This window comes from Acomys minous, assembly GCF_964271855.1.
Source record: "Acomys minous genome assembly, chromosome: 18".
In the NCBI taxonomy this organism is placed as follows: Eukaryota; Metazoa; Chordata; class Mammalia; order Rodentia; family Muridae; genus Acomys; species Acomys minous.
Window position 1 is genome coordinate 46,609,689 of NC_140501.1, and position 17,034 is coordinate 46,626,722.

A 17,034-nucleotide genomic window follows, 5' to 3' on the forward strand; every position below is an offset into this window, starting at 1 on the left:
TTAACAAAGTGTTAAAATAAAAGAGAGAAAAGAGTACATTAAAAGTCAAGACTATAAGCTGTTACTTAATTCTTCTGGGTCTTTGTTTCCTTTAGAGAAGATGACCAATTAACTTTAAAAATGTATTATATCACTTATACAATTATAAAAATTCATAAAAAGTATGTGCATTTTATGGATAACAAATCACACATCCAGATAAACGAATAAATGAATTTGTGTTTTTTAAAAAAGATTTATTTACTTATTATGTACACAGTGTTCTGTTTGCATATACACCTGCAGGCCAGAAAAGGGCATCAGATCAGATTATAGATGGCTGTGAGCCACCATGTAGTTTCTGGGAATTGAACTCAGGACCTCTGGAAGAGCAGTCAGTGCTCTTAACCTCTGAGTCATCTCTCCAGCCCTGAATAAATGACTGAATAAATGAATCACATGTATGCTCCCTGTCACCTGTGTTTTCTACTACATTGCCTAGGTTGTGTTCTGAGTAGCTTCATCTGACCATCTGGTTTTATTTTCTTCTTTTGTGGTATACAGACTGCTACAGAACTTGTCCAATGAATATGTTCACTTGATAATACATTGTTCACTGGGTCTTTTCCAAATCTTCAATGATGTCTGTAGGATTTTTCCTCTGCAAATATTTTCTTCTCTGTTATCCTTGTCTGATAGTCTAACAGCTCATGTTAGTAATCACCCTATCTTCTACTGGGTCTCACTTGTTAGACTCTACAGGAAGTTGCTGGTTTGGGCTGAGCTCTGGTCCTGCACCCAACGGAAATGTCTTAGTGCTCACTCCTGCTCACTTTCCCCATCAGCAGGCAAAGTTTGCTGTTATCAGACCTGAGAGACCAAGAAGGGGAGGAGCCAGGAATCATGGTCCCAAACAAGATAGCTTCACCCTGCAAATACCCAGCACCCTCCGCTGACGTCAGTCCTCTCTGTACAGAACCAACCTCTCAGTAGAGGGGAGCCTCCCCCACCCATCCCAGCACATCAAGTCACACCAGGACACACACCTCCTCTTCCCCTGTGGCCTGGCAAGGCAGCCCTACCAAGGGGGAAGTGATCAAAAGCAGGCAACAAAGTCCATGTCAGAAACAGCCCCTGCTCCCTTACTAGGACCCACATGAAGATCAAGCTGCCCACCAGTTACATATGTGTAGGGGGTCTGGGATGGGGGAATAGGGGCAAGAGGGAAGGAGGGTGGGACCAGGAGGAAGGGGGCTGTGATTAGAATGTAAAGTGAATAAATAGATAAATTTTTTAAAAAGTAAATGAATTAAGAGAGATTGCAAACTTTGCATGCTGCATGTGTATTGCAATATCAGAATCATGCTAATAAATCACAGACAACAAACAAACCAAAAAACCAAAAGACCCCAAACCACCCTCTCTGCTCAGCTGATGGTAGCCCACACTTACTGGACCAGCCTCTCTGCTCAGCTGATGGTAGCCCACACTTACTGGACCAGCCTCTCTGCTCAGCTGATGGTAGCCCACACTTACTGGTGTGAAGCACTGGCCAATTCTAGAATTGCGAGAAAAGGCCACTACAGCCTGCCCTCTGCCACATGCACGGGGCCTTAGTGCCCCGCACAACTGCTTATGTTAGACCATGCATGGCTTATTGATGTTGAAAAGCTGTTTTGGTGATTCTTCCAGGCTTCTTTCTGACGGAGGTAACTTGCTCTAGGGAGGATCTGCATTAATTTCTATAGCACCCGTAATATACTTAAACTTCAAGGCCTGAGACTTCTCAGACCATTCTGTTTACCATGTCACAAACCTACAGCTGCACACTCAGGGAGGGGTTATTTCACTTCTTTTTCCTTCTCTGGTGTGCTCCAAACAAGAAAGTCTCCTGTTCTCTCCTTAGGAAGTGTCAAATCCTGGCTGAGAATGTAGCCTTTGTGCTCTCTGCCTATGGGAAGGCTCCTATTACACCACACGAGACCTTGACCTGTACCCCTTCACCTCAAGAGTACAAACCATAGCTCAGCATGACCTAGGCAGGCGGGAGCCTCAAAAACAGAACAGCTTTCAGGTCTCCTTTGCCCACACTTGACCTTACTCTTACCTGACTTCGCCTTTCCTTAGCTGCTAAGCCATCACTCCAGCCCCAGACTTTTGTTATTTCTTTAATTCAGAAACGGTCTGAATAATCTGATCTATACTAGAACCCCCTCCCAAATTCCTGGAATACATACCTCCGAGGCATAGCTGAATTCTAATGATATAGCCAAGAGAATGTTTTCTCTACACAACTAAGACAGACTTCCGTCAGTCACTATTTAATGTAAGAACCACAGGCTGAAGCCAGGCGTGGTGGCACAGACCTTCAATTCCAGCACCCGGGAGGCAGAGGCAGGTGGATCACTGTGAGTTCAAGGCCAACCTGGTCTACAAAGTGAGTCCAGGACAGCCAAGGCTACACAGAGAAACCCTATCTCGGGGTGGGGTGGGAGGCAGGGGGCGGGGGCAGGGGGAAGAATCATAGGCTGCTAAGATTTAGAAGTATAACAAAATCAACATTTAGTCTCTCAGTCCACGGCCCGGGAAGCTAAGTTCAATGCAAGTAGAGTTCTCACCTAATAATTACACTCACTGAGTGGGAACAGAAGGGCTGGGTGCACTGTCTTTCCCCGCTGCTGTCCGAGTACCTTCATACTTCATGTTGCCCGACGCATGGCCAAGCTCACAGGACAGAGCCTGCAACCCTTGCTCAGTCAGAAAGTTTGTTCTCAAATTCAGGGCATCCTGGTCTTATTTCTTAACAAATAAACAATGCCCCACACCTGTCCATTAAGTCCCCATTACCTGTTGTTGCAAGGACGATGTGTGGGCCACTCCCATAGCTAAGGCTGGCTATCTTTCTGCCAGTTAAAGAATCCAGTCTCCGAGGCTCAATTGTGCTCTGAATGTCACCTACTCCAAGACAGCCGCTGCAGTTTGTACCAAGCACAAAAGTCTGTGGGGAAAAAACAGTTAGTTCAAGGAGGAACATTTCTAAAAAGTCTACAAATTACCTCGGGCAGGCTTCCTAAAGCAAACCTCTTTGTTTCAGAATTAATAAAAATTAAATGCTTTATTCCTTAGTTCCCCCCAATGTCTTCAATTTATAAACTCATTACTAAAAATATGGGGTGGTTGTTTTTTTCTTCAAAGTTACCTCATCGTTGACTGTAGTGTATAAAACTTCATTGCCGGCACTGCCAAAGACACAAGCCTGACGAATCAACTGCAGTTCTTCCTCAGAACAAAGGGAAAAAATTGGCCACTTTCCCACATCTAACATCTTCAGTGAGGATAGGGTAGCATGTACTGGCTGAAAAGAACAAGACTTATGTACTGAGGCAACCAATTAAAACAAACATACAAAAACCATTCTTTGACTCTTGTCTCTGCAGAGTAAACTAGCTTGAAGAGGAATAACCCACAACTGGTGTTGTCTGTGGCTTAAAGCTGCTTGCTCTACACAACTGCTCCTAGCTCCGTCTCCTGCACTCCTCCAAGACCAGGCACTAGTGGCCTGGCCAAAATCAGATCCTCAAAGTCACCACACTCACCCAAGTGTGGACCCTGACCAGCTGAATGCTAGCAGCACAGCAAACAGTGGCTATGGTTTAAATGTAGCTGTGGAAACAAGTAGTTAAGCAGGTGCAGGCTGGAGGACGGAGGAGGGTGGCCACTGCTGCACAGTATAACTCTTATGCTCTGGCTCACAGCATATCTTTTAGGTCTTCAAGCAAGGTCCTCCCTCAGGGAGACCTGGTCTTCCCTCCACTCAAGGGCTTCTGGGTCTGTAAGCTGATTCAATTCTAAAACTGATGCACCATGAATCCCTATTACTACAACCCAATGTAACATTCCTTTCCTTTGTTCTAAAGCTTTCTGCATGAACAGATTAAACAGAAACTGAAACGTATCTATTTCATCCCAGGAAACACCATTATTGATTTTCCGGTCCCAAGTCCATGCAAGGCATGCCATTATAAAAATCACTTTCCCTGTACTGCCTATTATGGGTCAGGCTATACTTACTGGTTTTGTGTGTCAACTTGACAAAAGTTACAGTCATCAGTAAGGAAGGGAGCCTCACTTGAAAAAATCTCTTCATGAGATCCAACTCATTACAGATCAATGTGGGAAGGTGCAGCCCTTGGTGCTGGTGCCATGCCAAGGGCTGGTAGAACTGGCTTCTGTAAGAAAGCAGGCTGAGCAAGCACGGGGAACAAGCCAGTAAGCAGCATCCTCCATGGCCTCTGCATCAGCTCCTGCCTGCAGGTTCCAGCCCTGCTTGAGTTCCTGTCCTGACTTCTTACAGTGATGGACTATGATCTGAAAGTGTAAAACTGAAGAAACCCTTTCCTCCCCAATTTGCTTTTAGGTCATGGTGTTTCTTCACAGCAATAGAAACCCAAACTAAGAGAAGTTTGGTACCAGGAGTGGGGTACCAGTAACAGACTGGACCATACTTTGGAGAAGATTGTGAAAGGACCTTGGAACTTGGGGCTATAAGAGCCACTGAGTGTTGAGACCTCAGTGGGATGTTCTGTAGGAGCTTGGAAGATAAGAATGCCGAGAGCAGTGCCGAAGATGGAGGCCTGGGTTGTGAAACTTCAGAGGGAAGACTCAAGACTCTAACAGGGCTTTTGCTATTTTGAATTAAGATTCTGTGGTTCTGGTTAGCTGGGGCTGAACCATCAGCTGTGATTATCAAGATACCAGAACCACTGAAGTGAAACTTCCACATTATTGGGAAAATTGATGCTGGTTAGTTGGAGCTAGGAAATTAGCAATGATTAATTTTTTAAAAAAACCAGCATGACTGAGGTAAAGAAATCAAATCTGGGAAGTGTTCCTTGAAAGCCCAGAGAAGCTGTGTTCCAGAGGCAGCCACGGTTGCACACTGTGCTGGCAGCCTGACTTGGAAATGTGTAAGAGCCACCCAGGTGGTACTTGTTTTGCAGGCATGGAAGGATCACGGAGAGCAGCCGAGGCTTGGCACTGGGAGAGGCCACTGGTGAAGGTGCAGCCTAACGGCAGCTGATGGCTCAGGACTGAACGGGGTCATGCAGAGAAGCTGGAGCTTGGCAACATGAAGAGAAGCCTATGAGAGGCCACTGGTGCAAAGTGGAGCCAGGTACAGCAGTAGACCCCATCATTTTCAACATGGCAGCACCATGGGATGACCACCATGAACAGCAGCAGCTGTGAACCCAGGATATGAGCTGTGTGTGCTACAGAGGGCAGATGGAGAAGCGACCCAAGGCCTTTGGAGGAGCCCAGATCATGAGCGAATCCCAGATAACTGGACATGGGTTACTTAAACTGTTGGAGTTTGGTTTTGCTTGGTTCAGATTGTGACTGTGCCCTGGTTCGTCCCTCTTGAAGGTGGTGTTTAATTTAATTTTGATTTCTACAGATGCCCACAGCTGAAAGGCCTTGAATTTTTAAAAGATATTTTAGCATTTTAGAGAGATTAGCTATTTTAAAGAGATTGAAATTTTACTGTGTTTAAGACTATGAGACTTTTAAAGTTATTTATGTGTTTTTTTTTTTTAAGGTGAGTTCTTAGGAATGAATAAGAAAGGAGGGGTTGTGGCTTAGTAGTGTTTGTGTATCAAGTTGACAAGGGGTCAGTTGTACTGGCTGGTTTTGTGTGTCAACTTAACACAAGCTAGAGTCATCAGAGAGGAAAATGCCTCTAGCCCTGCTTGAGTTCCTGTTTTGACTTCCTCCAGTGATGGAAGTGTAAGCCATATAAACACTTTCTGCTCCAATTTGCCTTTTGGTCATTGTGTTTCATCACAACAATAGAAACCCAAACTAAGACACAGGCCATTATGGACATTTGCCTGTGCTGCTCACTAAGGTGACAAGCATGTTCATCTTGACAATTTTATGCCACTTCCTGGCCCCTGCTGCTCCGGGGTCCAATTAAACCCATCATATTTACTTCACCCAACTAGGCAGCAACATCTCCAACCCTAAGGTCTGGCAAAAGAAAAAAGTGACAACAAAGCTCTTCAAATGTGCTGGTGCCACCTCACCATTTTGTGTCTTACAGTATTAGTGAAGGGTATGTCTTCTGGGCCTGCCCAGAGGTCCTGTGGAGGATTCAGTTTTAAACAACAAATCCTTGCCAGCATTCCAGTTTCCTTACACCTAAGAATCCCTTTATCAATACTAATTCAAGGACTACCAGGCCCATTCTCAGTAGACCATCTTTCCCAAATGATTCAACTAACCAATGAAATAAACTCTTGGTACCCTCTTCCCCTTAAGTGTGAAAGTTCAATATTAAACCTAGAGTCTCTGTTCAGTGGGCTCATATTGACAAACTCAGATCAATTCAGTTTTCTGTTTCCTCTATCACTATTCCACACTATTAAAACCCACTGCCACACACACTCCCCAGACTTCTGCTTGAATAGCAAACTCATTCGGTTCCACAACAGAGGTTGGCAATGCTGGACATACTAACAGGGAAGGAATCAACAGCAGCAGGACAGGGAAAGCTAAGGAGGAAGAGGCGGGGTAATCTTCTGAAATAGCTTTTGATACGGTCTGTTATCTGAAGGTGCCGCCCACAATCAGGGCGGGCCTTCCCACATCAATCAAGAACATCAGGAGGATACTTCTTCAGGTGAGGCTCCCTTCTCAAGTGATTGGCAAGGTGACATTCAAACCAACTATAACATCAAGAACCATCTAGACAGCTTACATGCTCATTAGCACAGGCAGCCATAGCAAGCTGGCAGAAATAACAGTGTACGAACAGTTTTGGAGACTCAAAAGTTCCAAATCAAGGTGTCAGCTAGCTTGCTCATAAGAGCCATCAGGGAATGGTCTATTCCAGGTTCCACTTCTTGGCTTGCAGAGGGCTCTTTCCATCTGTCTGCACTGCCTGCCTTGTATGTGGATGTCTGTGAGCAATATTGCCCTTCTGATAAACACACAATTCAGACTGAAGTAGCACCAACCTTAATGACCTCATCCTAACTAAGTTAATTACCTCAATGACTTCATGTCCACATAAATTGATTACACTCTGAGGTCCTGGGTGTTGCACTTCGGTGCATAATCTTGGAGATCACAAAAACCTCAACAATGCATGGTAACTTCACGAGCATATACACTCCCCTAGGAGCACGTATATGTCATAAAGTGGTCTTCAAAGAGAGGTTATTTAGCTTTCACACTGGAGACACTTTTACTTATATACTTAATTTTTGAAATGTACAAATATAGATACGTAAGTATATTTATAACAACCAATATGCCATCAAATAGTATTTTTAAGTATTTCCCAGAATAATCACAGAACTCATGTTTAATCTGAAAGAGCAAAGAATTTCTAGTCACTTTCTCATCAGCTAGTAAACAAACCTTATTAAGACCTCAGAGGACAAGCCACTGCTTTCTACAGATCTGAAAGAGTATGTAGCCCCCCAGCTTGGAAGTCAGCTGAGGATGATTAAGCTGACTTCCACACATGTTCCACACAGCGCATTACTCTGGGGTTGTACAGACTGCTCTAGTACAGTGCTTGAGCAAAGAGCTAGAGGCAGTCTCTTTTATCACCGTGCCATTGGTGCCTTGAATGAAGGTTTGTATACAATAAACACTGATTAAATGAAGAAAAAAATGTCAGGCAAAGGGCTGCAAGTCCTTATTTCCAGCTCTTCTACCCATGTTTCCTCAGGCAAATTGAAAACCTCTGAGCCAAGGATGATGCCTTCTACTTTCAAATTTGGGACAGCGGCAATGCTGTCTCTCTTATTCAATTCTGAAGCAGTAATTACTGTTTTGTTTTGTTTTTTTTGTTTTTTTTGTTTTTTCAGTTACTTTAAACAGCAGAGCATTTGGCAGAACAGTATCAGTGGGCATGCAAAAGTTAAGACTGAGTTTGGAATCTGGCATTGGTTTTTAAATCTCACAAGTACAAGCTGCAACTATATGGAATATTTCTACTCTCATCATCTATTTCAGGAAACTGAAGACTTTATATGATGATGTTATATTAATTTGGAATCAAAGAGCACACACACACACAAATATATATATATATATATATATATATATATATATATATATATATATATATATATATTTTTTTTTTCCCCCTAGAGCACTCTGTCTCCTGGAGGAAGAGTGACTTGCTTAGAGCTGGGCCACAGAAAAAAGAGCAGCACTATGAGATTTTAGTTTAAGCATCTATTTTAAATTACCTACTTCCTCATATCATGAAGGAATCTGATTTTTTTTTTTTAATGAGGTCTGCTTTACTTATTTTCTTCCTTCTGTAAATCTTAAGAAGGGTAAAGTTTGAAACACGGCATAAAGAATCTAACGGAAGCCGGGCATGGTGGCATGTGTCTTTAATCCCATCAAATTAAAGGCTGAGGGGGGGAAATCGCTGTGAGTTCAAGGCCAGCCTGGACAACAAAGTGAGTCCAGGACAGCCAGGGCTCCGCAGAGAAACCCTGTCTCAAAAAACTCAAGGAGGGAAAGAGAATCTAATGGGGATATATTATCTCTAGTTTTCACAAAATCAGGACATAGATTTTGCTAGAGAATCCACCAAGATCAATTCCCTCACGATGCAAGAGATCAGAGGCCCACGTGTCTACATATCACCTGAGTGCTGAGTAAAAAGTTCCCCTAAGGGCACAGGGCTGGAGGCCTTAAGTCTGTGCACCTCCCTCAGAGTCCTTCAGGGCAGCTTGGCATGCACTGTCAAGATGCAATGCCTGGTTACTACCTCAGCTGTTTCCGCTTTCTCAAGCACACGTTGGGATTTTATCCTGGCCCTTTCCTACAAAATCAAGTTGCTTCCTGGATACTAAAAATCAAGTCATGAATTCCAACCAGTTCCTAAACACTTGTCTATAAGTCATTAATTTGCACTTTCTTTTTGGTTGGCTTATACAAATATGCATAGTACCCAGCCCGTGATCCCTGAGCACTGAGATTTCAATGTGTGAATGAGGTTCATGCAATCTACAGCCCTACATTTATTAAGGCATGTTACTGAGGAGAAGAACGTCAAGTATGATAGAATTATTGAATAAGAGACACAAAATAAGACACCACCATTTCTTCCTAGGAGATGACAATCTAATGAAAATAGCCACAATTAGCTGTCTGTTAGACACCTAGATGCTTGGCAACAGTCATACAAATCCACCTTTTAAGAGCGTGAGGGAACTATTACCTAGGGAACTGATAGCTTAATTTATAAATGCATATGCTTTTTGGAGAAAATATTTAATAGTAGCTGCATGGGATTATAGAATTTTGTTCCAGGACACTCATGAAACAATGTACAAAGATTTACTGCACAGCACACATAGGAGCCTTGATCATGTGTCAACCATTGTGTGTATGCCAGAAAATGTGTAGGTTTGAGTCACCAACTGTTCAATGCCCACTGTCAGCTGAGAGACTGGCTAAAGAGCTGGCGTGCTGGCCAGTATTTCTATCAACATGACAGAATAGGTAGGATCATCTGTGAAGAAGGAATCTTAATCAAGAAAATGTTTCCACACGATTGGCCTGTGGCGAGTCTACAGAACACTTTCTTGATTTATGGCTGATGTGGGAGGGCCCAGCCCGTTATGGGTGGTCCTGGGGTGTATAAGAAAACAAACTGGGCAAGCCAGAAGCAAGCCAGTAAGCAGCACCCTCACGTCAGCTCTTACACTTAGTGCCTAGCATGGCTTCCCTCAGTGATGATCTGTGATGTGAGAGTATAAGCAAAAATAAACCCTTTCCTCCCAAAGTTGCTTATGGTCATGATGTTGTTTCACAGAACAGAAACCCTAAGTAGGAGCTGGTCATGAACAAGAAAATGTGGGGAACTGAACTCTTCAAGGAAATAAGAGCTTTGCAATATTCATCACTGAGACAGTGTCTCTTGAATTCAGTGCCAGGGTGGTCCAGATGCCCTCCTGACTATACAATCAGTTCCTGAGGAGTTCTTACACTACTTAAATCACATCCTATACACTGCCCCTACCTGCAGCTGGCAGCTCTGTGCAAAATGCAAGTAATGAGATGTTAACTCTGCCAAGGGAAACAGAGTGCAGGAACCACAGCTGCTAGGAATTAGAGGCTAAGATGCTTCCTGTTAGTCTGAGTCTATGGTCTGGAGCAAGCAGGTTCTGTTGCCACTGAGAAAGCCACGGGATGAGCACACCGCACATGACCACAGCAAACTGACAAGCTGTCACAATTCAGTTTAAAATACAGCCTAAAATGACATGTTGGACATGCCTAGTAAAACAAGGACTTTAAAAAAACAGAAAAGAAGAAAGCAATGCCTCACCTTCTGAAGACTTCCTGGCTGTAACATTTTGTATGTAATAAGCAAATTTCACTGCTGCTGCTGTGAATCCATTTGTTTAATTTTATGAAATCTGTTCCCAGAAACAATTAGGATTTTTCCCCTATTAACACATTTTAAGTAAGTGTGTGCTTGCATGGAAGTGTGTGTGTGTGTGTGTGTGTGTGTGTGTGTGTATGTGTGTGTGTGTGTTGGAAGAGGGAAGCACATATGGCCACGGAGGCCAGAAGAGAGCCTCGGGGATTCTAAAGCTGGAGTTACATATGATTATGAGTCATGTAACAAGGGCTTGGGAACCAAACTCCGGTCCTCATCAGGAGCACCAGGCACTCTTGATTGCTGAGCCATCTCTCCAGTTAGTCCTCTGCTGTCCTTGCCAAGTCTCTCAAGCTCTACTATTAGTTTGTAAGCCACTTTTATAAATTCCTACAAAGGTTCACCCACAAGTATTCATCATGTCAGCATGTGGTTGAATTTCAAAAGTTTGGCTGTTATGTACACTATGTTACCTTTATATAATTATTAAAAAATTGTTATAATTAAATTTTACCTCTTTTATATTCTCAAGTAGAAAAAAAGGAATAGTAACAGTTAATATTAAACTGTTCCATGGAGGTGAGTATATATTTTGTCAATTTAGCACAGGCACAAGATAGCTATCAAGAGGCAGGGTGAAAGATGGGAAACAGTACCCACTGGATACAGGATAGGAAACAGTATCCACTGGATACTGGATGGGAAACAGTACGCACTGGATACTGGATGGGAAACAGTACCCACTGGATACTGGATGGGAAACAGTACCCACTGGATACTGGATGGGAAACAGTACCCACTGGATACTGGATGGGAAACAGTACCCACTGGATACTGGATGGGAAACAGTACGCACTGGATACTGGATGGGAAACAGTACCCACTGGATACAGGATAGGAAACAGTATCCACTGGATACTGGATGGGAAACAGAACCCACTGGATACTGGACGGAAAACAGTACCGTTGGATACTGGATGGGAAGCAGTACCATTGGATACTGGATGGGAAGCAGTACCATTGGATACTGGATGGGAAGCAGTACCATTGGATACTGGGTAGAAAACAGTATCATTGAATACTGCATGGACTTAAACTGGTTGACTGTAATGTTCAGATGTGATGAAAAAGAATTAAAAGGGCATGATGAGTTGGAAGCATATCTTCTACTATGACTATATTTTTAATGTTTTTTTAATATTTGGGAAAGGAATAAACATTCAAACAAAGCCCTTTACAGTCATCATCCGTGAAGAGAAGCTTATATCCTGAACTAGTTCAAATGCCATCATCCCAGGGAGCCCTTTCTCAACCCCTTAGGTGACATCAGTTCCTTGCTGGTTCCATGCACTTCCTATATCCCCTATACAATTATTTATTGGTATGTCAGGCACCACACTGCCAGTCTTTCCAAGAAAGGCTTATATGATCTCACTGATCTTCTCACCAGGTGAACAACAGATATGTTTCATGCAAAAGAATATGCATGCTGCAAGGCATGCTCTTTTCTAACCTTGCCACTTTCTCCATAGAAACCAGGCAGTTCTTCTTCCATATGGACTCAGTCCTGTGCAGTCCCTGAGGAAAAAATATGTGGTAAGATCAGGAGCCCGTGCCAGAGAAAACTGCTAGATAAGCAGGTGCCTGCATCCTCAGCATTTGGGAGGCTAGGAAGTAAAGAGAAGCCTAGGTGACAAAGCAAGGCCTCCTACCAAACAAACAAAATTACTTTACTTCTAATTAACAGGGAATATAAGTCCCTATATGGTTAGTGGGTGTTAAAGGAATCAACCTTTAGCATGGGCGTCAACAGCTACAAGCCCTACAAGTAGTTTTCACTGTTTATGAACTCTTAAGGGAATCATCCTTCTAAAGTCTGGAAAGGTCAACCTACAGAAATAGAACTCCTTCTGTCTATAAGGAAATGAGCAGAAAATTTCATCTCACAGATGACTTTTCTATTGATAGAGAAAAACAAATTCTAGACCTTTGTCAAGTTTTCTGAGACTGTAAGGAAAGTTTCAAATCACAGTGAAGACCTGACTTATCAATTCTCAGCTCCTGAAGAACGTATCGACTGCTAAGCTGGAAAAACAAAGGAGAAGTGAATGAAAGGATGAATGAAATGGATGCAGCTTTGATGCCATGGACTTTAACATCAACAACCACAAAAAGGTCTGAAACAAAAAGCCTTCAAGCACATAGTAACTTAGGGGACGGCTGGGGCAGCCCTCCTGGAAGACACACAGAACGCTCACTGTGGTTCAACCACTACACACTAACTATCCCATAGCTAAAAACAAAAGAAATAAAGTAGTATTTCCCTCCAAAAGGCAATTTAATAAATCCGTATTTAGTAACGTTCACTGTTTTCTCAGTTATTAGGTTTGCTCTGATTACTTAAATGCATGCACTTCTATCAGTGTTTTATCTGGTGTTTGCTACAGTAGAGTTACAACTCAAAAAAGAGAGATTTAAAAATCAAACTGGGATCAAATGTCACCATGCCCTTTACCAATGTTTTATATGTTCTTGATGAGATTTGTAATTTTTTCACAACTATAAGTATGAATTTAAAACCATGACAATTAATCATTGAATGTTTGGAAAGTTTTTATTTTTAAAAGGCATGTTTAGACTTAAAAGCTCACTTAAGGACTGGAGATGAACTTCAAGGGCAGACCATTTGCCTACCCGAAACCAAAACCAAAGCCAAAAGAGATCACTTCAAGTTTTTCTCTTGTAAACTTACATGATTTGGTCTGGAAAAATATTTTGCCAAAATTAATCAACACATGCATCACAGCACTTCATTAATCCAGTGAAATCCTAATTTTTGTTACACCCCAACATGACCATTACTGCTGTGGCTCCTGACTAGCCAAATGGGCTGGGCCCTTCTGTACTTCCGCGGCACTTCTCTCTTTGCAGCCTGAAGAACGGCATCCTTAAATGCCCTGCCTCATGTTGTGTGACTTATTTTCTCTAGTAATTGGCAAGCTCTTCCAGAGGAGACCACAGTTCTTTTGTTCCTAGCACCACTAGGGCATGGGACTCAAGGGTAGAACATTATATATATGCGCCGAGTGCTGGTAAATAGGACCTTTATATTCTCAACTGGCATGCGTATTGAGGCGCCCTCCCACACCCCAGTGCTGAGGATCAAACCTAGGGCTTTGTATATGCAGAGTGAGCCTAAGGATTTAAGGGTGCCCCTACCCTCTTTCAGCTTTAATCTAATTGGAAACACCTTTTCCATATTTAACACTAAATTTCCTAGGATAAGAAAAGAAAAGAAAAGGAGACTTGGCTTTAGGGGCACAGCTCAATGAGAGTGCATTGGCGTGGACGGTGAAGTCCCGGGTTCAATGCCAGCGTCACAGAACTAGAAAGAAGAAAGAAGAGCCCAGGAAGAGCGTGATGAGGAAGGATAAGGAAAGAGTTCAAAGGCGGGGAGGAGGAGGAGGATGGAGATAACCGCCCTCTCCACCCCTAGGTCTCCTGTTGCCAGCAGGGAGGGCAACTTTCATATGTGCGAAGATGATTAGGAGTCCTGAGATTTTTAAGTAGAAAAAAAAAGTAACTCTTTTCTATATCTTTCTTTAATCACTGTAAGTACAACCGACTCCTTAAGAATGTTGGTTAAAAAAAAAATAGTCCATTCTGCTTGCCAAAGTGGTTGGGTTAAAAACAAGGGTTTCTCTGTGTTATCTTGGCTGTCCTGGACTCGCTTTGTAGACCAGGCTGGCCTCAAACTCAGTGATCCCTGCCTCTGCCTCCTGAGTGCTGGGATTACAGGCGTGCACCACCACACCTGGCCTGGTTAGGTTAAAATGTAACTGTATGCATGACATAAGGAAATTACATATACAAAGAGGAAGTATTCATCAGAGCCAGTCAAGATTAACTGTAGTATTAACATAATTTCATGTTATTCAAAGTTGTCAAAATTCAAAAATAAGACCAATTACTAATATGAAATAACATAAACACATCCCCTAATTTTGTTTTTAAAAAAGAATTAAAGACTTGTTTTCCACCATGTCAAAGTGACAAAAATAACAGAGAAAATGGATTTTCCCAATTTGTAGCATTTGGGCTACAATGTGTGGTGATTATAGCTGTTTTGCTGTCACGTGGGTGACGCATAAACTATGACATCAGTACTGTAACGCAGGCATGGTGTGACAAATACTGACATGGAGAATGCGGGTCAGTACATTCAGTCTTTTTGCTATCCAGACCATAATCACAGAAGTGTGGCACAGTCACCGCCTCCACTTTATGATGTTTCAGTAACCTGACCAAGCACCAGTAGCCACCCAGTCAGCTCTGAGCTTAGGACGACACCGTGAGTGGTTCCACAGTTGCTGCTCCCAGACCCTCTCAGCAGGCATCACCGCCCTGCCACCCATGCTTGTGAGCAAGCACGAGGCAGAGGCCAGCCACAAATGTGGCCTAACCAAAACTGCAAAATTACCAAAAACATCCTGAGATTTGTTTTGCAATTTTTTTTTTAATAACTTGAGTGGTTCCTGAATGAGAACCTTGTAAATGATGACATTATCTTACAAGTCCGCAGTTGCTTTGCCTGGAACATCAAGTTGTCCTGTGTACATTCCAATACGTTACACAGAATGGCTAGGAACACTTCCTCCTCAAGCGTCTGTACCTGCTTGCTGGAGTTCCGGAGTCGGCAAGGTGATTGGTCTGGATTGTTGTGAGGCTGTCTTCTAGAAAGGAGTTAGCATGACTAAAAATATAAGCACAATAAATTCTATTAGAGAAATTGAAAAAAGAAAATATGCTATTTTCCAAAGTCAACAATCCACTACTAAGGAAAATATTTCTTAAATCATATCAGCTCTCTTATTAAAATAATAGCAGTAGACATAGTCAAATATAAAATATTAAAAATTTTAAATGCAACTTTTGGATATTATACTTTTTATAAGTTTCAAGACAGGGCTGTAACAGCGTGAACAATGAAACATATGCAAAAATATAAAGAAAGTTGTGTTTTCATTTTGGTTTTTGAGACAGTCTCACTTTGTAGCCCTGACTGAGCTGGAATTCACTATGTAGACCGAACTCTAGCTCCACCTGCCTCTGCCTCCCAAGCACACTTGCTGCCATGTCTAGGCACCAAGTAAAGTCTAACTGAAGCTAGTGAGATATAATAAAGCCAAACGTCACACCTTTACATGTACAGGAAGATTTCTTTTTGTTTCTTTGTTTTTCAGACTGGGTCCTTCTGTATAGCCCAGGCTGGCCAAGAACTCACTCAATATGTAGCCCAGGTTGGCATTAAACTTGGAATCTTCCTGAATTAACCTCCCCAATGCTATGTTTATAGGTGTATGCTTGAACATGGAGTGTCTGGGACCTATTTCACTTACATACAAGACCTCAAGGGAACCACACTTTATTTCCTAAGACAGTTGCTCTCCACCAAATGTCTTCCTTCCTCTAAGCCCTCTAGTTAAGAGGCAATGGTTACTCAGATTTGTCTGGCTCATACAAAAACTCTAACAGAGGGAAGGGGCTATGATCATGATGTGAAGTGAATAAATTAAAAATTAAAAACCCCAAACCCCTAATAGAGATCACTGAATATCATGACATAACAGCACACTAGTCATCCCTATGGTCAATGTCAGGGGACATTAAGAAGCAACTGCAGTTGTTGTGGGAGCTCTTGTGTCATCCTTTGAGGAAGCATGCAGGGTGAACAAACATTAATTACTATTACTCATACTCACTATGGTCATCTGTCCTACTTGAGATAGGGTGTTATTATTTGGGTTTTCATAGGAAAGAAATATTAAGGCTGAGTTCTGTAATGTTCATTGGCTCATATTTCATTAAAAATTCATATAAGGAAAAAAAACCAAGCAATTGTAAATCTGGGCGTGGCAGCCCACACCTGTAATCCCAGCACTCATGGAGGCAGAGGCAAATGGATCTCTGTGAGTTCGAGGCTAGCCTGGTCTACAAAGCAAGCCCAGGACAGCCAACGCTACACAGAGAAACGCCATCTCCGAAAAAGAAGAAAAAGAAAAGAAAAGAGCTATTGCAAGGTACAATAACGCAGAGTACAGTGGCAGTGTTTTAGGACCCAAACCCCATCAATATCATACTCTGTGGATGTTCAAGTCACTTATAGAGACTGTAACGCGTAACATGCATAGAGCCAGGCACACCCTCCTCGTGAGGACTTTCATCCAGCCACAGAGTAGCACCAAATCCCTGGAAATGCAGGGTAGATGGTTGCTGTCCCTCCAGGCTTGGTGCCTGTAACCTCAGTACTAGAGACGCTAAAGCCGGGACATTTGAGTTCTAGGCCAGGCCGAGCTACTGAAGTACAGAGTAAGATCATGTATTAAAAGTAAAAAAAAAAAAAAAAAAAAAAAAAGTAAGAAAAAAGTTAATAGCCTTTATTGTTTAGTTAATAATGACTCCCCAAAATTCTGTATGTCCAGTAAAGGTTCTTTCTTAATATTTCCAATTCAAGATTTGTTGGCTCTGAGATTGCAGAATACAGGGACATAGAAACACAGGAATTTGCGGCTGGGCGGTGGTGGCACACGCCTTTAATCCCAGCACTCGGGAGGCAGAGGCAGGCAGATCACTGTGAG

General features: G+C 42.5%; 1 protein-coding gene across 17 annotated transcripts in view; it reads right to left on the minus strand.

Moving 5' to 3' along the window:
* Positions 1 to 17,034, minus strand: part of RCBTB2 (RCC1 and BTB domain containing protein 2) — a 38,336-nt gene that overhangs the window by 18,965 nt on the left and 2,337 nt on the right. For 6 of the 17 annotated variants that reach the window (XM_084767549.1, XM_084767547.1, XM_084767546.1 and 3 more), the window contains exons 2-5: positions 15,069 to 15,149; positions 11,910 to 11,974; positions 3,179 to 3,334; positions 2,827 to 2,977 (exon numbers count right to left, since the gene is read on the minus strand). In XM_084767549.1, coding sequence (XP_084623675.1) covers positions 2,827 to 2,977; positions 3,179 to 3,334; positions 11,910 to 11,951 — 349 coding nt within the window. In that variant the 5' untranslated portion in view covers positions 11,952 to 11,974; positions 15,069 to 15,149. Of the gene's footprint in view, positions 1 to 2,826; positions 2,978 to 3,178; positions 3,335 to 4,050; positions 4,209 to 7,027; positions 7,050 to 11,909; positions 11,975 to 14,968; positions 15,150 to 17,034 lie in introns of those variants that run through there. The other 11 variants (XM_084767552.1, XM_084767551.1, XM_084767550.1 and 8 more) reach the window with 6 other exon arrangements.